The sequence below is a fragment of the Acartia tonsa genome, chromosome 3 (assembly GCF_053477335.1).
Source record: "Acartia tonsa isolate MP-2025a chromosome 3, ASM5347733v1, whole genome shotgun sequence".
Classification (NCBI taxonomy): domain Eukaryota; kingdom Metazoa; phylum Arthropoda; class Copepoda; order Calanoida; family Acartiidae; genus Acartia; species Acartia tonsa.
The window spans coordinates 13,071,325-13,094,043 of NC_137262.1; the positions used below are offsets into that span (position 1 = coordinate 13,071,325).

The window sequence follows — 22,719 nt, forward strand, 5'->3', positions numbered from 1 at the left end:
GAGACTGTAATGAAGCCAGCACAGTTAGGACTAGCAAGGACTTATTGTTAATCTTGAGTTGACAAAAGAGACTGTAATGAAGCCAGCACAGTTAGGACTAGCAAGGACTTATTGTTAATCTTGTGTTGACAAAAGAGACTGTAATGAAGCCAGCACAGTTAGGACTAGCAAGGACTTATTGTTAATCTTGAGTTGACAAAAGAGACTGTAATGAAGCCAGCACAGTTAGGACTAGCAAGGACTTATTGTTAATCCTGTGAAATGTATCAATAGGGAATCTTATATAATGTATCTTGAAAAAATGAAGGTTCGATTGAGTTGGGCTTTTCAGGTTAAGTGTCTTATACTCCATTTAAATAAAACGAGCCAAGTAACTAAATCTGAAAGTTGTGTTATATAAAACTTTTTAAATTCGAACTTCGGAAATTTTTGTTTAATTGGGTTTATATTATACTAAAAACTTAAAATTTTGATTATTTAAAAATAAAATTGTACCAACTATTCTATTTATAATTATCACAAAGTCTTTATAAATCCCAACTGTATGATGTCAGCCTTAGGGTCAATTCTAACCAACAAATTAGATTTTTTGATGTCCTCAAAATGGTGCATTCAATTTTGGTTTTCGTCATTCTGTCAACATTGGACTAAAAAAAAATCTAAAATATAATTGAAAAATTTTCATTATTTTTAAGCAGTTATATGAAAACCTAGCCCATCATATCTAAAAAGCTCTGAAAATTGTGATCTTTTCAGTGAAGTGCCTTTAGAGTTCGTAAGCAATCAAAGTATATTTTTATCCTTACAACAAAGTAACTGGATGTCTATGATATAGCCCGATATGGTTCTCCTTTACAATTAAGCTTCTCATGAAGGTCCTGGCAAAGTTTAAAACAATTTTAGTTTAGTATATAATACATACAAACACCAAAAAGTAAAAAAAAAACTCTATTCTGGTTATAATACAAAAAAGAATGAAACAAAAAAAGGTTTTTTTAAGTCATCCTGAAGCAGTAAGAGGGTCCCCAAGGCATTTATTGAATTGTAACCCCTATAGCCCTTGGGTAGCCCGGGGACAAATGAAAATTTGTCTAATGTCTTAACTGCATTTATTGTGTCACTACAATTTTAAATTAAATCCTTTTACATTTTTTTCCAAGATTAAAAATAAAGGTACTGATTTTAGAATTTTTTTCTTTTTTTCCAAATATTATTATTTTGTCAAAATTGCATTAGATAGAAAGGGGGGGGGGCACCGTACACAATGGACTTTTGCGGTTAAGTAGCTTTAAAAGGGATGGGTAGATATGGATGCAAAAAATTACGTTCTCAGTTCATGCAACAAAAATTGAAATTGTTATTTTTGTATGTTTTCTGGTTAACTAGTTGTCCGTGATGGTATGTTATTATTTTGGGGACAAAATGAGATAGTTGTTATTGATAGAGGAAAACTACAAAAAATACTATGAATAGTTATTTCTCGCATCGTATTATAAACAACTTTCCGCGGATATAAGTAAAAAACATTAAATATACTGTGCCTAGAAACAAGTATTAGTAAAGAAACTTCTCTATAATTTGAAATGGCCGTCAGCATATAAGAATGAGAATGGGAGAAACGTAAATTTGACGGCTGCTCTCTAAGATAGACGGCTGAAATTTTCTGTGTAGATTCTGTTTATAATTGAGCATCAAATTATATGATTCCTAGAAAAATTGAGCATAAAATTACATTCGTGGCCCGTAGATCTTTGGTCATTTTACAACAGACCAATAATTGTTTTCGTTTAAAAGAGTTTGTGATTTTTTTTACTTTCTAGAAATACATGTATGTACCATTCATATTTTTTGGGTTCGTTTCTTATAGATGTTGTCATACTTTTAAATATAAACTGTTGATGTAGTATTTGAATAAAAATGTTACTTTAAACTATTTACTACGTGTATGTGTGTATAGCATGTGTGTATAGCAGAGAGGTCGTAAACAGGCCATGCCAACATCTTACAGCTCTTAAAAGTCAACTGAGGTTCTTCTTATTAGCATTACACCATAGATTAAACAGTTCTAGATAGGACACTTTGAAGAATATAACGCCATAGACTACAAAATTACAAAATTTAGGAAATATTAATTAAAACTTCACCAAAGATTACGCAGTAATAGATAGGATTTAGGAAAATCAAAGAATTCACACCAGAAGACAATAATTGTTTTCCATTTGATTTGTCTTTGTGTTCTATTAATTCAAATTTAGAGTGTAATAAAGCAATTTTGAGATAAATATCTTTCCCGATTTTTTATTGGTTTTAAGAAATATTGATAAAAAATTATACCCTGAGAATGAAAGCCAATTATATCATGTTTACTTTAGGTCAGGTTATCTGAGATTATGTGTAAATGGTAGCCCCGCAAGGTTAGGGCACATAAGTTACAAGCCCGTTGGGTTAGTGCACTCCATTGGGACTAAGCATAAAAAAGTGTTCAATTTCATGGATTGCACTACACCGGCCACTTTCCCTACTTATTCGATAATGTTTATTGTTTTGCTTGTTGTTTTATTTTATTGCAACTATTTTGCAATTTTGTAGTCACGTCTTTTCATTTAATTGTACACATGATGCGTGCGAATTTCTTTTCATTTAATTAATTAATTAGCACAGCACCCCGAGCCAATCTCCCTCCCCTCACCCCTCCATCCTGCCACTTTGAGAATATAAAAAGCAGAACGAAATGAATCAATGCATTTTCTGAGCAACAATTGACCTTTTTACATGATTGCAATTAGCACTCAATTTTTCATTTCTCCTTTTCAATTATCAAAATGTTTTTGATGGATTTTTTTGCAGGTGCAATTGAAATTCATTTCCTTGAAAGTTAATGAACTATCCTTTAGGTAGACCAAAAAATTAGTTTAGATTTGAAACAATAGCAGAAAACCAGCTTTATATATATACCATACTGCTATACTCTTACTTCTGTGACTACCATAAATGTTTTCAGAGAAGCTATCCCCGCATGACACCAGCTAACCTAATCTGTCTTGAGTTATTTTATCTCTGCTAGCACAGCTATTTGCAGAACAATACTACATTTAAAATTCCTCCCCCCCCCCCCCATATACTAAGGACACATTAGAAATAACCATTACAGAAGAATAACTCTTATTTTTAACAAACAGCACATTTGAATTATACAAAATGTGCACTTATATGCAAGTACAATAACCTTACAAGGTCAAAAATGTCCATTAAGATTTATCATACCATAAAAATTAAAACGCCTTAAGCCATTATTGTATATAAAAAAAAATTAGATGGAGTTATGTTTTTCTTATTTTTCTTAAGCACAATTTTTCATCACATTACATAACAAGCATGATCATAGACCGACTGAAGTTATGTCAAGTAAATTAAAGAATTGCTGCGCTTTAAAAATGAACCCGGTATTAGTGTCTTAGAAATTATCTTAGTGACGTAAAAAAAATAGGATGTGTCGATACTACTAGGATTTTTAAGAATTGTTAATATAGGCCTGAAATCAAGGTTTTTTGTGCTTTTAAAAAATATTAAAAATATTTCTAAAAATTCTACATTATTTTTGCTCACTTTTAAAAAACAAAATCAACTTTTTTTTATTTTTTTTATAAAATTATCTTTCAAAATTGAAACAAGATCTATCATCTGATATTGTACTTCTTACATAACTCAAGAGTTGACTTACAATGTGTAAATATTTTATAGATTATTTAGCAAAATAATAAAAAAACTATATGTAATTTCGTGATTAATAATTGGCTTAATCTTACATTAAACATTGAATGATTTTAAATAATTTTCAAATATTTGCTTTTATAATTATACTTATTGTATAAACATCTCATAAGTTAGCGCAAAATGCTATATATTTTATCACATATGAGCTATTTTTTAAGCCAGCTTTTTAGTCAAAATTTCAAACCAATAACAATTAAATCAAAAGATATTAGGTTAAAACTATATATAAACGAGAGTAAAGAAATAAGATATTGCTATCAACAACAACAAAAAAGGGGTTTGTCTAGTTTTTGGTAAAAATAACGCATATTTATCATTTTAAATTAAAGCTATCTTTTCAAGATTACATCTATAAATTCGTCTTTATTTTATAACTTATAACTGTTACCATGAAGAATCAATTGATTTTCCATAATAATTTTATTTCTATATTAAATTTAGAGACAGCTAATTTTTCTTTAAATATAATGAGATGTTTATCAGAAATTTTTAATTAAGCATAATAATGTATATATAAAAAAGACAATTACGAATAAAAACAAAACAATCAATTATTAGATTATTTATATCAATAAATTTAACGGAATTTGAACGTAATTGTTAAAAAAGCTAGCTTAAACAGTTTTGCCATTAAAAAATAACCTTCTTTATGAATGGTACATTCTAACAAGGGTAATGATATCCAGTAGAGCAACATATTTAACAAATATGTCTTTAAATAATCAGTCTATTTAACAAATATCTTTTTAAAATGCATAAGTTATATTACCTCTCACAAGATTGTTTAGTCCTTTGACACTGTACATAATTATTATTTGATTGATCTATCCTTAATTTTTATTCATATTCAATTTTATTGTTTGTATATAAATATTTAATACCTGTATTATAATACGGTTATTATTTTTTTGCTATGTTTTTATAAAATAAATATCTAAGCAAATGTTACCAATTCTTATAATTATCTGGAATTGAAAAGAATTACTTTCATTCGGTTGCTAAAAAGAGGAGAAAAAGAAATGTATTGAGTCAGATAGTAGCCTTAACCTGTACAGCTTTACATTTATTTCATAGATAAATTGAAATTGAAATTAGATAAAATTATTAATTGATTTTAGATTATTAAACAAGACATGTTAGAATTATCCTATCAATTTCAAACTCTTCATGATGATTCCTATGACAGTTAGGTATAATTTAGAAAGCAACTCTATCATTGTTAACAGAAAGTCAGTACGTCCATTTAAAACATGCTTTGTGTGTTTTTTGGCTGCTATTGAAGAAAGACAACTGAAATTTTAAGTGAAAAGGTCTTTTAAGAGGTGTTTTAATGTATTTTTTTTACAGTAGCTTTTGATGGATTATTTTAGGTTAGGTTAGGTGATTGCCCTGCAGGGTTAGGAAAATGGCCCCGCATGGATAGAGCCCCCTCCCCCCGCAGTGGCTAGAAATAGGATAAAATCTACTGTGAAAATACCAAGAAACGTCCCTTAAGAGGCATTGTCATGAAAGGGACTATACCCAAGATATATGTGCATCTACTTAACGACTTCCAAAATTTGAGGGTGCCCTCAAGTAATCACCCCTTCCCCCCCCCCTGCATCTACTCTATACATTATTTTGTCTGTCTGACTGTCGGTCATGCTTAAAAAACCTTATTGTTGGAGAAATGTTATTTTCACGACTGCTTTTTTAGATAGCCAGCTGTAAGTTTTAGTCAAGATACCTTATATTTATACAGATCTGCTCCATATATTTATTGTCTGTCTGTCTGACAGATATACTTAAAAGGACAATTTAGTTTTAAAAGAAAAAAATTTAAAAAATGTTGGTGGTTTTTTTTCTAAGCGCGTGAGGGTGCAGGTACCCTATCCTAAAATAGTTATAAACCTTCCCACGACCTATGACCTATGTCCCTGCAAAGGAGAAGCATATTAGTTAGGAAGATCCTTCCATATAAATAGACACACACACACAAACATTCTTTTACTTTGATATAAGGATTAGCATTTTGTTACTGTATCCTATTACTAGCGGCTACGCCTTAGAGGCCTCTTGGGGCACTTGAGGAGGAGAGAGTCCAATTTAATAAACCAATTTATTTTTCTAGATTTTAAAAGGAAAAGACAAACAAACAAATAAAGAGACTTTATTATATCCTATTATATAAATTAGTAAGCTAAGCTTTTTTTGACTGTAGCAACGGATCTTGTTAACCGCTGAACCTAAAGGGTTCTTCTTTACAGTGAAGCTTATTATAGGTATAGAGAAGTTTATAACTATTTAGGAAGAGGGCTCTCCACTCTCCAAAAAAAATAACACCTAGAAAAAAAGTACCATCTCCGCAATTTTACTTTTTTGTTTTAAAACTTAAATTGAAAATTGGAAGAATGAACTTTCCCCCTTACCACCCTAAAAGCTTCTAGTGATGTTACTGCTAGTGATAATATATTATAGTTTATATCAACATAATATGCGGATTTTAAGAAAAATTTAATCAAATATGCGGACTTTTTTCAACCTTTTTTTGACAACATTTATTAGACATATTAGAATTATACTATTGATTTCAAATTTTGCACGGAAGTATGTCCTTTTACTGTATGCTATATTTACGCAATTTTGCAACAAATTTATGTGCAATTTCATTTAGACTTCAAAATTAATATTCTGCTTATTAAGTTCTGACACTCTAGCTATTGTGCGTTTGTTCTACCTTCTGATTTTTGTGCTTCGTTTTTATGGATGTTGTTATCCTTGTCTAGAAAATACAAATTAATTAATCTATGGTAGAAAGTACAGAGAGTATAAATTATTTCCTACATTTTCTTTATCAATTATCAATTATCAATCACCTCTATTATCCATCTCTTTTTTAGGGGTTACCTTTCCCACCTCCCCTCTAATCCCTCGTTTTTAGTTACGTCACTAAGATAATTTCTAAGACACTAATACCGGGTTCTTAAAAATGCATCTATTGTGTCCTAACCTATATGATTAAAGTTTCAATGATTTGCTTCTTTCGAATACTCAGGAATACAGGGATAGCTTACTTGGAAGCAATTTTTCTGCAACCATAATTGATAAACTTAAAAAAATATGATTTAGATTTATGCTATTCCGTTATAAAGATTTCGTTGGGGTGCATTAGCATTTGTAGGAGGGCATAAAATTGCCCTAAACCATTCTGTGACCTGTATAAAGCTTCCTTCGGATAACTCAATTAACCCTTAACGGTCGGGGGGGGGGCGTTGATCCGCCGCCGTTTTCCTGCCGACCGCCGACTGCGGCGGCTGGCAGCTGCCAAGTACAGCTGCGGCCGCTGAAATTTATATTTTGATATTTCTAATGTAAAATTTACATAAAGATAAACATTTTCTGGAAAAAAATTTTTCTCCTGGCTTCAAAAATAAGAAAATTACAGCCGTTTGAAATTTTTAAGTAAAAAAGGACCTAAAAACAAAGGTTGTTAAATAAAAGGGTGAAGGAAGCGAAAATTGACTTAGACTTATAAAAGGTCGGAAATTCATTATCAAACAGGGGACTTGCACAAAAAAATTTAGCCCTCTAGCTCTAATTGGAACTGAGATAATAAGGGGGGGCGTTGAACGCCCCCCCCCCCCGACTGATTAAGGTGCGGCAAGGGGCCCGACTGTAAAGGGTTAAGTAAATTTATCCTTTATTAACCCATCCCTTTGTCACTGAATATTCTGTTGTAAAACAATAGTGGTGCAACATTGACTCCCCATAATGGTCTTCAAGTGGTCATGCAAATTTGGGCATTTTCCTAGTTTTAGAACGTTGAAGGCCCTTTCCCATCCCTCCTTTTAACAATTCTCTAAACCTGCATAGAACCATTTGAATACTATGACATGAAATTTATTTTGAAGGGGGTGATCTTTACTTTCCTTCAGCCGGACACAAAACCTTTTTATAATACGTAAATAGGTACATTACCTGAAAAATATAAACTAATTGGTCTAGTGGTTATTAGAATCTAATGAAGCTTCATACGGATGGACACCAATACATTGTTCTACTTTGTAAATATGATATATGGGAAGCAGGAATATTGACCTTATCATGTTTGATATCAGACCTAAAAAAAAAAAAAAGGGGGATTATTTTTTAGCCTAAATCCCCACAAATGGAAATTGTCTAAAATTGTGAGCAATATGTACATAGATATATATACGGCTCGGCAAGGCATGAAAAAAATTAGCCAGGTTATCACTTGGTCGTGCACAATCATATGCAACTATTCATAAAGAATGGACATAATGGCTCTGCCTAGCACATCAAGTAATAAAATATACTTTTATTGCTGTTACTATGTTAGGTGCATGATAACGAAACAAATTATGTTGCTTTCCGACAAAGTTCCTAATTTGAAATAAGGATTAGGGGGAGATTGGATTTTTCCCTGTGCATAATCCCTGTGAGGGCTTAAAAATTAAGGAGCAGATGCCTTCGGGGCTGCCCAGAACCAAATATAACCTAACCCCAATAAGTACATTCTTTAATTTGAACTCAAAGCATGAGATTAAAAAAAGGGGAGATTGAAAAAAAATTGGACAAGCTTTTTTTAGAGCATGAGATGTGATATTCTCAAGATGTTTTGGCATGAACACTATGTACACCAGGGATAAAGGGATAGGAGTTGGGGGGAGGATTCAAACAATCCCAATTCAAGTAAAAGCTATCTATCTTTACAAGTGATTTTGGGGGTGTGTTAACTGGAAGTATTTAACGTATTTAGGAATTAATATTTTCTACTTTTAAATTTCGTAAATTTAAATATTTTTTAAAATGAATATATTATCCATTGACATATCTCTGTATTCCTGCAATGACCAAAAGGTATTTGTATATATGTGTTTGTATTTGAATTTGATTGTTTGTAGATTTTTATAGGGTCTATCAAATTGCTCTATTTTGAAAAACTTAAAATGCAAGTGTTCAAATTTTCTTCGTTTGTTTCATTTTTTTTAGCCAGAATGTCCGTAAAGAAGCAAAATGCCTGATAATGTCTTAAAAAATTTGTCAGTATTTCCTTTAACAAAATTGTTTTACTTTTCTGTAACGGTTTTTTGGCCTGACAAAAACGAATAATAGACCAAACCCTGGCATGCCAACACTGCAAATTGTTAACTAGCCCCCCCCCCCCCTCCTCCTCAAATAAAATGTACTTCCGCTCGTGCAAATATTTTGCATAATCCCCCTCCCCCCATTCTCCGCCTCAGATTAAAACAGAGGCGTTAAATACAAGAATAGAATGTTCACGACTGTTTTTTTGGGGGTGGCAGGATTTGAGGTATAAATTGTCCAGTAAAAAAATCATATTAAGTTTCTTAAAATTAAACGACAATTACAAAAAAAAAGTCAAGTTTTTGTCAACTTGAAAAGTATTCTAATACTTTTGGTAGCAACCACAGCCCATTAATGGGGGGGGAGGGACAGTTGATATCTACATTTTCCCCAGAGGAATTAACCAATATAAAACTTTCCTAAAAGCACGTAGACCTGCCTAGTCATCTGAATAATATAACTCAAATACAGACAATCATTTAACTACTAAATAAAAAATAATATAAGAGCAGCCTATCTGCCTTTATTCCTGTGTGGCCTATAGGAGGTCAGTCAATGCCAAATATGTTCCGTTAGAGCAAAGGGTCAATAGGGACAAGTTGGGATAAAATAATTATGTGTGTGTCCAGTAAGACCTCGTAGACTTCTGAACTGATGGCTCAATATTATTCAGAAAGGCCTTCATTCCTGTGTGGCCTATAGGAGGTCAGTCAATGCCAAATATGTTCCGTTAGAGCAAAGGGTCAATAGGAACAAGCTGCGATAAAATAATTATGTGGGTGTCCAGTAAGATCTCGGATGTTACTTAACCTAATATCCTTGGGTGTTTGGACATAGAAGGGTGCGTAACAGTCATCCTTAGTTATCCTGGATTGCTGGACCAGGACCTGGACAGTACATCAAGTCGATAAGGTCCTTGGCTGCAATCCCGCCCATACGAGGTAATTAAAATGTAAGGTAAAGATCTCGTAGACTGCTCGCAGATGGCTCAATAATATTGAAAAGGCTTACTATTGGTCCTGGTCATGTTATTAGCCATATTTTAAGGGGGTAAATGTCATTCCCCAAGAGGAATGGTCCCATGAAGAATTCTTCCCCCCCCCCAAAAAAAAAAAATAATATACATATATATATAGTTTTCCTCTAAACGTTTCAACTCTAAGAATAAAATGTGGGGAGTCAAACCCATCCCCTCCTTTCAATGGCCTCCGAGTGCCCTAGAAGCAATTTAAACAAAAAAAATCTTCTTAATAAATACTTGTATTAAAGTAACACTTGCGTTTTAATACATATTTAGAAATGTATTAAGAAGTAAAATGATTCTTAAATTATAATTATTTTTCAATAATCTCTGTTTCCTATAGTTAAAATGATTTATAGGACACTCTGGTGTAAAATTTTATGAAATGCATTGTTTATGCAAGTATTTTAAATTTTCATCCAACATTTCTATAGAATAAAAATATCATTATTTGGACAAAATGTACTGTTTTAGAAACATAAATTTTCCCCCGCATTTCGTATAAGGCAAGAATTTGAATAATAAGTCTTTTGAAAATTATAATTATTTAAGAAAAAGTTTGAAGAATGTTACTTTGTTCCACCCATACGTGATTCAATCTTATCCACTTACATTTTTAAGCTAACAAGTAGAAGAACAAGTTTACACGTTTAAGAGGGAATTTATTTACATGTCACTGTATGCCTCTGATGAAAATGTAAAATCTTAGCTTACAAATTTTCATATAAAAAAAGACTTTACTAGTTTCCCTTTCTTACTGTTAGCCACAAATGAAGATATTTTAATGTTATTGTGAGAGCTTTTTTTCATCAATTGATTCATAAACTATTTTTGGTCAACATGATGGTGGTGGAGCTACTTTATTTTGTATTTATCGCTTTTAAATTATGTTCTTTTTATTAATCTCTCAAATTTAACTTATAATTCTTATCTTTTTGTCAAAGCCAGAAGATTGGCAAAAAACTCAAATCTAATATTTTTTTTCTAGAAATTCTAAAAATAATGTTTTTTATTTTTTTTCATACTTAAAAGGAAAAAGTCATTGTTTCATTAAATTAGATATTTAAGATATTGTTTAATTATAGGCAAAACTTTAAAGAGCTTTTAGTATTTTAGGCATTTGTGTGTATTTATATTGGTCGTAGATACAGGAATAGGTAAATGGAGATTTGGCGGTGCCTAGTCAAGCACAGAAACATTCATGCATTTTAAAATTTATTGAAAAAAATTTATCTTTATTTTAATTTGGAAACGATTAATACACCTTCCACTGACATATCTCTGCAATCCTGGGATTAAGTTTATGTTTGCAAATGTGTATAATCAAAGTAAGCACATGAAGCTTTCATTGGATACACCGAGCACAAGAGAAGGGATATTAAACAAATACAAGAACCATCCTATCTCTCTATAATATAGGAATTGAAAAATTACCACGTTAAAAAGCACATGTGCATCTGCATTTAACACACGGACACACACACACACACACACTTACATGTATTAGTGAAGAGCATGAAATAAATACTGTTCTCCTTTTATTAATTTCCAAGAACACTATTTTAAAATCAAAAGGAATGGAGTTTTAAAATCCTAATACAAAACAGTCTACATCGAACGAACCACTACATATGTTTAGTTTTCTATTAATTTGAAGCTTCATTCTGGTCATATCTATCTATTTCGGGGAAAGGAAGATCAATCACCCTCAAGAGAAGTTTGTCACCCACACAAAGAAATATCCCTTATGTCAAAAACTAAGTCAGATCTATATGAATCCAAATTGCCACGATGATGATTGAATTAGCATTATTAGATTAAGGTAGGAGAAATATTTTCATCCACCCAACTATAAAGACTAAATATACTATTTGCTTGACGCCCCCTTCTCCTTGTACTTGTGTTTAGGAAACTATTAAAAGAAAAAAACAGCCATTGTTTTTCCCTTTTCTCAGGCTTCCCCTTTGACTATTTTGTTAACAAGAATAACAATATTTTTTATAGGGTAGCTAAGGCCAAGATTTCCGATTAAAACTATATAAAACTTTCTCTATGGTATGTTATTGGAGAAAAAATCTTTGATTCTTTCTTTTAAAACTTTCTACAATAAATAAGTTTTTGTATGTTATAATATAAAAGATTAAGTAAATTAGGTATCACAAGTTTTCTTCCGCTGGTGAAACAATTTAGCATACAGACAACTGGACAAAGTGAACTAAGAAGTAGCTATACTCCCTAGCACTCTCATGTGATCATCAAATTGTAATATTCAGATACTTAGGCCCCAATCTTAGGACACAATGCACTTTTTGCAGTGAACAGGGGTATGGATATTCATTAGTCGAAAAAGTCTAAATATTTTCAAAGTTTTTAGTATAGCTTTGAATATTAAGGATTTTAATAGATTACAAAAATTAGAGGGTTAGGCAATCCAATGATTACAATAATTGGAAAATTGAAGATTTTTCAACTTGCCTTCTCGAGATGAATTTTTATTGAGGTGGGAAGATTAATCTTTCATTGAATTTTCCCTGTATTCATTAGTAAATCTACACTATATGGACTAAGCAAAAAATATAACTTGTATTAGTTTAAGGTATAAATCAGACCTTTAGCTACTAATTTTATGTTCAATATGCTTTATCTGTAGTTGTATATATATTTAGTTTTATAATCATTAGAACAATTTTTCCTTATTATTAGTTCTATCCGTGATAAGCAAAGGGGGTAGAAGAAGGCCCTGCAACAACTTTCAGGCCTTTTCTACACCTTACAATTTAATGAGAGATCCCACTGCGTAATTACATTCTTTTTTTTAAAGGAGTATGACTTCTCTTAAACTTGCGCAACATTGATACTTTACTTCTAGTCTTTTCAACTATTTTTTTTTTATAAAAAAGGAGAAAAGTTTTAGAATGTGCAATTTTATTGTCGGGTCTATAAATCTTCCAAATGGCAACAAACCTGCTAAGGACCAATAATAGCAGATCGGTCTAGCTGTTTATTAATGCAAACATATATAATATATAAACATACACTTATTGATTAACTTACTACTATAGTAATTAAGATTTATATCACATTAACAAATCTAACCCTGATCTATAGTAGATAAAGTTAATTTCTGTTAACGATTTTTTCTTTAGAATTTAAATGTCCTTGTTTTGGTTAAAATTCCGCTATTACTTATGCATACTATACAAATGTGTACTATACAAGTATATACTTATAGGCAGTTTCAATATGTATCTAAGAAAAAAAAACATAATCTTTTACTTTTTAAACGAAACTTTCTGAGTTAATTTCAATGTTTGTCACTGATTTCTTAGTAAAACTTATTAGCAGAGGACTTAAGTTCTTTGACATCACAAGAATAGCGTTATATAATTAAATTAAAATTCTAGTAGAATACAACCACAAACTCATTTCGATATAATTTTTTTCATAATTGACATCAATAATCCTATTATATAAAGCAGCTAGGTTTTCTTAGAGTGAAGCTTAAGATTTCAATAACCATTGAACCAATTGGGTTCTCTTTTATATGTAAGCTTTGCATAGGTCCTGTGATGATTTAGGGCTAATTTATTTTCATATTTAAGTCTTGGGATGTTTTTTTTTCTTATTTTATATTTTTCTTTCTTTTCATTCCCCTTTAAATACAGAGCCCCTAGATGCCAGGGGGGTATTAACTAGTTTTTATTTAAAGCGCTATCAAAAGTGAAAATTTGTATCTTAATAAACTCTTTTCTCTAATAATTTGTGTATTTATGCCTTAGCTTACAAACTAATTAGAGGGCCCAGGAATGCGTTCCACCCAGGAAGGGAGGGGACATTGGGCTGTTTATTGCACTAGTCCCCAAAGTTTTATAATAACATTTCCTTATTCGGGCTAAACAACTTTTATTGAATTTCGATGGGTTGGTTCATCACTGGGGATGTATATCAATATATTGGACATTGTCTTATCCCTTTAGATCCCTGGTTCCACCAAAGTTTGTCTTGATAAATTTGGCCTGACCCCAAGGGGGGGGGGGGAGCCTATTAGGGACATGGCCAAGTGGAAGGATTAAAAATGCAAAATGCACTTTGAAAGAAAATCCTGATATAAAGTTATTATCAACTATTTGCCCCCCACTTACACTACAAAATTGAACATTTTTTACCACTAGAGATGGTCGGAACTGACAGTACATCATAGTCATGTCTCAATTATGAATTAAAGATTAAGATATTATATTTATATTACTTTTTTGTATATTAAAAATTATTGAGAATAGATTTGCAATAAAAATTATATTTCATTTTTACTTATAACTTACATTAGTGTTTTTTTTTAATTTTCCTCGTTTTTAAGAGTAATAGCATGTTTAAAAACACATAGAACATTTTTACAATCCTTTCATGCCATTTTCGTGTTAACCTTAGTTATAGATTTGCATTGTAGCCCTAGGCTGAACTGTGAACAGCCTACAGTTGGAAAAAAAGATGCACTAACCGTTGAAAAGGCTAGTTAAACCAGGATGATGACATCCAAGAAAACGTGTAACAAATGAACATAAACAAGCACAGAATGAGATTGCTTATAATTTTAGGGGAAAAGAATGCTAATTATAAGTTATTCTCATAATTGCTTAGCATAAATTTTTAGACTTAGATTAAAGATGCTAAATTTCTACAATTATACTTAGTCCTCGTTGGAATCACAATTCCAAAAATAGACCCCTAAAAAGATTTAAACATAAGTTTGGAATTTCTGGTAATTATTGCAGTAATTTTTACCTAATTATTACAGGAATTATAGTGCACACTATTCAATCGATTGACCATTTTAAAATGCTTAAAGCAGATCTACCCATTATGGCCGAATTGACCACAAATATAAAAAAGCTTCGCTTTAAAATATTGGATAAGTTGAGAAGCTAAAATTAGGGACCATTATATGGATGTTTCAATGTATTTATACACAATATACATATTTTAGCCTGAGAAAGAAAGAAAGATTGATAGATAGAACAAAAATATGCATATCTTTTTTAAAAATATTTTTTAATGTATTTGAAAGGGGTCTAGAGAGTCGTTCGGATGATTCCCTTAAAAATATTCCTTTTTATATGTTAGTTTATTAACAAACTGGCAGATGCGCAACTAGCCTCAAGGTGCACTTTACTCAAAGGGATAAAACTAGGGCATCAAATAGTCTAAAAACATCTTAATCCTTGAACCTAAAAACAAAATAGACTAAAACCACAATGAAACTTCTTTATATAATTTGATATCTATTGTCACAATGCAATTATTACAATAGCGTTATATTACTGGGTAAATTATTTATTTAGTTATGGTAATATTTTGCTTAATTGATTGATATATTAAAATGATTCTTTTTAATAAAATAATTACTTTTAGTACAATATTGAATACACATAACAGTACATTATAAAATGATATTATCACATACCAATGCAATTTTGCCACTTTAATTTTATGTTCCAAGTAAGGGTCCAAAAGCAATTAATTATACAAACTATGTTTTGGTAATAGACATAGTATAATAAAATATTTCTACACGGAGCATTAGAAAGATTATTGTTTTTATTGGAGGATTTTTTTTTAATGTTTTTCAGCTCGAAGATTTTTTTATACAAAGTTTTTGAAAAAATTGGAAAAAAATGAAAAAATATAGAAAAAATATATTGAAAACCATGAAAAAAATCACGAAACGAAATGAGATAATAATAATAGTTTTATCAATGATTTTTAGCGATAAATAATAGTTAATAAATCTATTATTTACGTGGCTACCGCAGTCGGACAAAAAAGGGACGTACATTGATTGAGTTAGGAAGGAGAAAAAAAGAGGTGATAGATAGATAAAGAGAGAGAGAGAGAGGGGGGGAGGGAGATTGAATGAGAGAGTAAAGCAAAAAGTTTGCACAGTTTCAGTAAGTTATTGTAAATGTATATATCCACATATAACATACAAATCAAAATGGTTCTCAAATAATATGAAGCCAAGTTATATAAATCTAAACTGATTATATTTGTGTATGGACAGATTTCTAGCTGCTCGCCATGTTACATAGACTTGGCACTAGTTACCATTCCATCTGTTCTTGCCTAGTTAAAAGTTTGTGATATAGTTGTCTGAATAAATATGGTGATATGTGAGCTCTGCTATGAATACACATTTTCTACAGGGCATGTGGGTTTTTTCAAATTTTACGCGCCGATTTTAAAGTCAAAACTCAAATATTTCCTTCAAGTTTTTGCAAAATTTCTCTAGATTCTCTTTACAGCAGCTTTCAAAATATACCCTTGTCTTATTTTTTTTCTATGTTTGTTTTGATGTTAGGTTAGGTCAAGTGAAATATAAAAGCTTTTAAGGCCTATAGTTACCCCAAGTGGCTAGATTAAAGTTTTAAAAAGTGGCTGAAGGGATCATTAGTTATAATTAAAGTTAAATAGTTACAAACAGACGTATATACAGAGTGAGGAAAGTAAAGTTTTACAGTTAAGGCATTCTGGTAATTAAAATATTGTTAGAATTAGAAACAAAAAATGAATTTTTACTCAAATTTTAAGTTTTTTATGTTGAAAAATCAACTTGCCCTACCAATGAATTTAAAGATATGTTGTGTGTCTTTTCCTGATAAAAAATTCGCTGTAAACATTCCTGTGTAGAAAATTGGCAGCAGGCCTCGACTCGTAATTCATGGGTGCAAATCAATCCAGTAAAGATCAGGGAAACAGGGATAGGGCAATATTAACTCTCTCAAAACTTTGTTTATGATGCCTCTACTCTGTCAAAATTGTTAGCATTCTATAGATTTGCATTTTAATGTAATGTTTATATCTACTACCATATGGCTTTAATAAAAAAGTGGTTATGGCTGAAATTAAATTGACATACCAACAGTCTAAATTGTCGACATAATAACGGCACAATATTTTTGATAGAGGATAATGATTTATTCATTAACCTTTAGACTTTAATATCCTGTAAAAATATGACCTTACTTTGAAGGCTTAAAAAAATTGCAAGCTTTTTCTCATTCAGGCTTAACTTTCAATATTAATTATCCCTATAATGTATCTAAGTGGACATTGATCTAATATCTATCTATCCATGCCTATTGACCTATCCCTGGAATCCCTGTCTGAAACTTAAAGCCATGGCTCAGCACCACGCCAAGCTGTGGATGGAGGAAAATGTGAATATAAAGCAAGCGATAACATTTTTCTCTCAACTCCAACCATTGTTCCTTTTTATGTCAGGTAGCAATGCAATGAAGAAAAAAACAAGGATTTATAAGTTTATAAGTAGCATCGATAATATGATTATATTTTTTTATTCTTAAACAAATGACAGTAATAAACTATTTACCTTTGGTATATTTGACTTTAAAAAAAATCAGTTTCTAAAAAGTTAGATAAGTTATCCTATCTCATAGATAGGCATACATTATAACAAGGATGTCATAGCTTTTTTTGAGGGGGGTGAAATGAATGGTTTGAAAGGTTTGACAGGCTTCTAATGTATTCTTTTAAATTTTGAGGGGGTTAATATGAGGGGTTTCAAAGTTTGGGGACGTCTATGCAAGCACACCTACTTTATATATTTCCAAATTTCAAGTAAGAGTAAATAAGGAATATAATGTAAATGGTGGCTATACTGACGGACCTACACTAGTTGCAGAGTAGCTACTCTACAATATTGACAGCATCAATGCATGTTCACCATGCAAAAGAAGACAGTAAATTCTTTAACGTCAAAGTTGGGAACATTGATTAGAATTCTGATTTATAAAAATATTGTTAATTTTTTCTTAAATTTTTATATTTATAATTTCTTTTTATTCTTTCAGATTTTCATCTAATTTTTAATAATTTCTAGTTTGGCTTTGAAAGCGATCAATATCAGCTAGATTATGTCCAGTTCTGTGCCATACTAAAAATCATATACATTATCGTATTATGGACAATTTTCTACACATACTATTATAAGGATAAGTGATAAAAATCATAAGGTATATGAACACTAGTTATTAGTAGCATCGTATTATAGACAGCTTTCCGCGGAAAGGAAATGAAAAAATCATAAAATTAATACCAGTTTTGTTAGCCTGGGCCTTTGGCCTTTCGGAGCTAACAAAACTTAATCTTTTTTAATGATTTTTATCTCAATTCCTTTTAATAGTTTGTGTGTATATGTGAGTGTTTTGTGTGAAAATTTTTATAAATTCATAAAAAAAACTTCATCAAATACAAATTTGATTTTATCTAAATTCATTTTATTATGAAACTAAAAATTGAACATGATATTACAAACATGGGAATTCGAGTTTTTTTTTACATTCTTTATTGTGGTAATTAAACTAATGCAGGGGATATAAAACAATAATTTAAGAATATGCTTCTTGTAGATTTTTTTTCTTGATAACAAATATTATTTATAACTTAATAAAGAAAAAACTTGTTATTTTGCTGCTCTGATTTTTAATTTAAAACAAAATATATGTATATTGATATATTTATAATGTTTAATTTTTTTTTTTGGGGGGGGAGTGGTAATGAACTTTGCGCGCTTTTTTTTGTACAAACAGACATACAGTCAAACTCCTTTTCTATTTAAGGATTGCTAAACTATTATTTTTGGGTTTTTTTCTATTATATTTAAAACTAAAAATAAATGTACATTTTTTATATTGGCCTTTCCACTCAATTTATGAGTGTATAAATTCAAATTTATAAAAAAGATGATGCCTTGTACATTTTATATTATGATAGGGTTTTATTAAAAAAAAAATCTATTCAAATTAATAATCATCTTTTTTTTATTTCAGGTTTGCTCCTTGTTTATCCTGTGCATGGAGACAAATCATTCCAGAATCCTGATCCTATAGAGAACCTAATCCCTACCTATGGCGAGGACCTTGTTCCCGGTTACTCGCAGCTGGATGCCTCCCAGGTGGCAGCCGCCGCCGACGCGATGCCCGTCATGTCTGGCATTGACATGTTGAGGATGGCCGTACCGGGCACGCCAGGCGAGGACTATCCCATCTACTCCAAGATTCCCGCCACCAGCTTCAGCTGTGAGGGCCGTATTGAGGGAGGTTACTACGCAGATGTAGAGGCCAGGTGTCAGCCGTTCCACATCTGCACGGCCGACGGATCTGGCGCCCTTTCTCCATACAGCTTCCTGTGCCCAAACGGCACTCTGTTCAACCAGGAATTTTTTGTTTGTGAGTACTGGTTCAACGTTGACTGTTCCAAGACTGAATCTTTCTATAGTCTGAATGAGGGTATAGGCGACACAACCTCCGGGGCCGCCTCCTCACCTGTCAGAGGCTTTGCACCACCATCAGAGCCTGAGGATGAATCCCACTTCCTGTCCTCGCCTGTTGCAACGGAGCTTGATGAATCAGCCGCCCAAACTGCGGCCCAGCCAGCTGATGACGAATACGACGCTCCAGATTCGGCCGCTTCAGCTCCGCTCAGCTCATATGAGCCGACTGTAGACAGCTATGGAGCCCCAAGTGCTGATCCGGCGCCTATATCCAGCTATTCTCCACCTCCGGCCGCTCCACCTCAGCCACAATACAATGGCGACAACAATATCAGAACGGGCAGAGTACAAAGTGACAGGAGAAAGCCAGCACCAGCTCCCAGACAGCCTCAGCCGCCACCTAGACGTCCCAATCCTGCGCCAGTAAATAAAGTGAAGCCGAGTAACAAGCCTCGCGGCGGAAGAACTCAGTTTAATGAAATTAGACGTCCAGTATCGAAGCTTCCAGTTCCTGCTCCAGTGCACAGACAACCTTTCTTTCCACAATTTAATGAGCCACAGCCTATCCTTGCACCAGTAGCACCAAACAGATTCAACAAGCCTCGCCAAGAGCCACGTGGAGGAAGAACCCAAAATGGGAACTCCTTCCCCTCACCTAGCCCAGCTCCACCCCAGCCTGAAACAGGTTACGGAGCCCCACCCCCAGATTATGATGAACCAGCTGAAACTTCCTACAACAGCCCAGCTCCTCAATATGATGAGCCTATTGAAATAACCACAGCAGCTGCCCCTGTTGAGGAATATGGTCCGCCCCCGGCAGCACCACAGAAAGATTACAGCTTTGCTCTGTCATCTCCCCAGGGTGTTGAGCCACCCAATGATGATTATGAGTATGAAGAGGAGCCCCTGCCTACCTACAAAGGATCTGGACCAGGCGGAGAGTCCAACTATATAGCTCCAATTGTTCCTGCAGAAGAACCTGTTGTAGTAGCTGCCTTACCTGCTGAAAGTCCTTACTATGCTAAAGTTACATCCACCATTTCTGATTATGATGATGAAGATCCTTTGCCAACATACAACAGAGATGCTGTTAGCTCAAGTGGACAAAGCTATAATGCTCCTGGATCTGAAAGCTTGTATGGTGCCCCACCCCAGGCATCTGATGCTCTGTATGGTGCCCCACAACCAGCAGATTCTGGCTACAATAACCCGCCACCAGTTGAGACAGGCTATGGTGCTCCTCCACCCGACCCAGTTAGTGTAGCTGCCACTGCTCCTCAGGCCGAGACTGGATATGGTGCTCCTCCTCAGGTAGAAACTGGATACGGAGCCCCACCACCTGAAGATTTTGATGAAGATCCTCTGCCTACCTACACTGGAGGCATTTATGTTCCAGCCAATCCTGCTCCAGCTCCAGCTCCTAAAGTTCCTCAAACAGGATATGGAGCCCCGCCACCTCTACCTGCCTCCAGCCCAGTTCAGGATTATGGTTCACCTATTGTTGATCTTACTGTTGAGGTTGATGATGATCCTTTGCCAACATATTCCCCAGCACCAGTGTCCTCTAACTCTGTTGACAGCTACACAGCGCCTGGTGCGATTGACAGCTATGGGGCACCAACGCCGGATAGCTATGGATTACCAGCTGCCGCTGCCAATCCTATTGAAAGTTATGGTCCTCCTGCTGCTTCATCAGTTGACAGCTATTCCGTCCCTGCTGCTCCAACAGTTGACAGCTATGACTCCCCAGCTGCCCCGGCCATTAACAGCTATGAATCACCAGCTGCTCCAGCTCTTGACAGTTACAACATACCAGCTGCCCCCGCTCTGGACAACTATGACTCCCCAGCTGCCCCAGCACTTGACAGCTACGACTCTCCGGCTGCTCCAGCCTTAGACAGTTATGACTCTCCAGCAGCGCCTGCCCTTGACAGCTATGACTCCCCAGCTGCCTCACCATTAAACAGCTATGAATCCCCAGCTGCTCCTGCCCTATCTACATATGGCCCTCCGCCCCCAGCATCATACAACAGCCGTCCAACACCCATAGTAGATATCTTACCAGAATATTATAAATCAGAGATCAACCTTGGATTAGCAGATCCTAATGATTTACCAAGGATAGAACCTTTCCTAGCAGACTATGGAAAACCTCCACAGAAGGGCCCCGCGCCCAGAGCCCCAAGACCGCCGCCACCACCTCCTCCCCCGCCATCAGCCCGCCCGCCGCGCCGAAAGCCGTTGCCGCCCCCAGACACAGGCTATGGAGTACCGGCCGCGCCACCCCTGGGCCTCCCTAGCTATAAAGCACCCAAGAAAGACCATAGAGGAGGATTTAAACGTTCGTTGTTCCGTGTGTATGGTAGATAAACCTACTCTTACACACAAACACATATTCTAACACAAATAAAACATGGTATTGACTGAACATGTCATTAACCTATCTGTTGATAATTACCCTCAGAGTGATTAAATTCAACTCTGCACCTCCTATCTCCACAACAAATCCCTACAGTTAAATAAATAATAAACAAGAACCAAGCTATCAAAAGAACTAAATTCCTGTATTATTATTATTATTAAAAACTCCTCAGCCCTATAAAAGACTCCTACAAAGTGAAAATAATGAATTTGCCTTAATGTGATGCTTAGTCAAGCTTTGCACAGTCATCTCTCTGTTTTAGTTTTGATTTGACGGGACTCAGACAATCTCTCCAGTTATATTTTATCCATTATTTATTATAATTTAATATTATTTATTAATCCTGAAGTAAATTATCATTATTTATTTATTTATAAATGCAAAATGTGTTTATGTACTCTCCTTTTTGTGCTGTGCTAGTTTTTAAAATAGAAATTTTAAATTTTAAAAATAAACATAAATAATATATAATAAAAATTTTTTGTTCAAAAATACACAAACATGATTATATAGAAAGGTGCTTTTAATTCATAGTTCATAATCACAAATAAATTTAGCTCGCAATTTTAATTTATTTAACCATTTAATTATTATAATAGAAAACAATAACCTAATCACATTAGAACCCTAATTGCACAGCACAAACCCCGCTCCAATAATCTCAATCCTTGTATCATACATAATAATATTATTCTTCCTTTATTCTAGTTCTTACATCTTGTGAAAATCAATTTTTATTTCTTATTGTCATAATATAATAAATGCCTTTCTTTTTATTTCCCTGATATTTGTATTGTCCTCTAGTCTGCTTACACTAGTCCTTTACAATGTTACCGATATACTATGTTAATAAATTTGTTGAAAAAATATTTGTTTTTATTGATTTGTATTAACTTAATTTGGTTGAAAAGCAACATACGTTGCAGAATAGTTAATTGTCGCATCGTATTATGGACAGTCTAAAATTAATATTAAGATTAAGAAAATTATAAGATTGAAACAAGTTTTATTTGCCCTGATTGGCCGAAGGTTTTAAATCTTATGATTTTTATTTCAGTTGTCGTAGAAAATTGTCTTTAATACGATGCAATACATGATTTTCATGTCTGAGAAACGGTTCTAAGA

At 33.2% G+C, this 22,719-nt stretch overlaps 1 protein-coding gene across 2 annotated transcripts in view; it reads left to right on the top strand.

Annotated features, from left to right (window-relative positions):
• The window catches only part of LOC145313354 (uncharacterized), a 102,517-nt gene extending 80,146 nt beyond the window's left edge, over positions 1-22,371 (top strand). Inside the window, exons 1-2 of one of the 2 annotated variants that reach the window (XM_080152712.1) lie at positions 17,034-17,161; positions 18,730-22,371. In XM_080152712.1, the coding sequence (XP_080008838.1) occupies positions 17,059-17,161; positions 18,730-21,542 (2,916 nt within the window). In that variant the 5' untranslated portion in view covers positions 17,034-17,058 and the 3' untranslated portion in view covers positions 21,543-22,371. Of the gene's footprint in view, positions 1-17,033; positions 17,162-18,729 lie in introns of those variants that run through there. The other variant, XM_080152714.1, reaches the window with a different exon arrangement.
• The last annotated feature ends 348 nt before the right edge of the window (positions 22,372-22,719 follow it).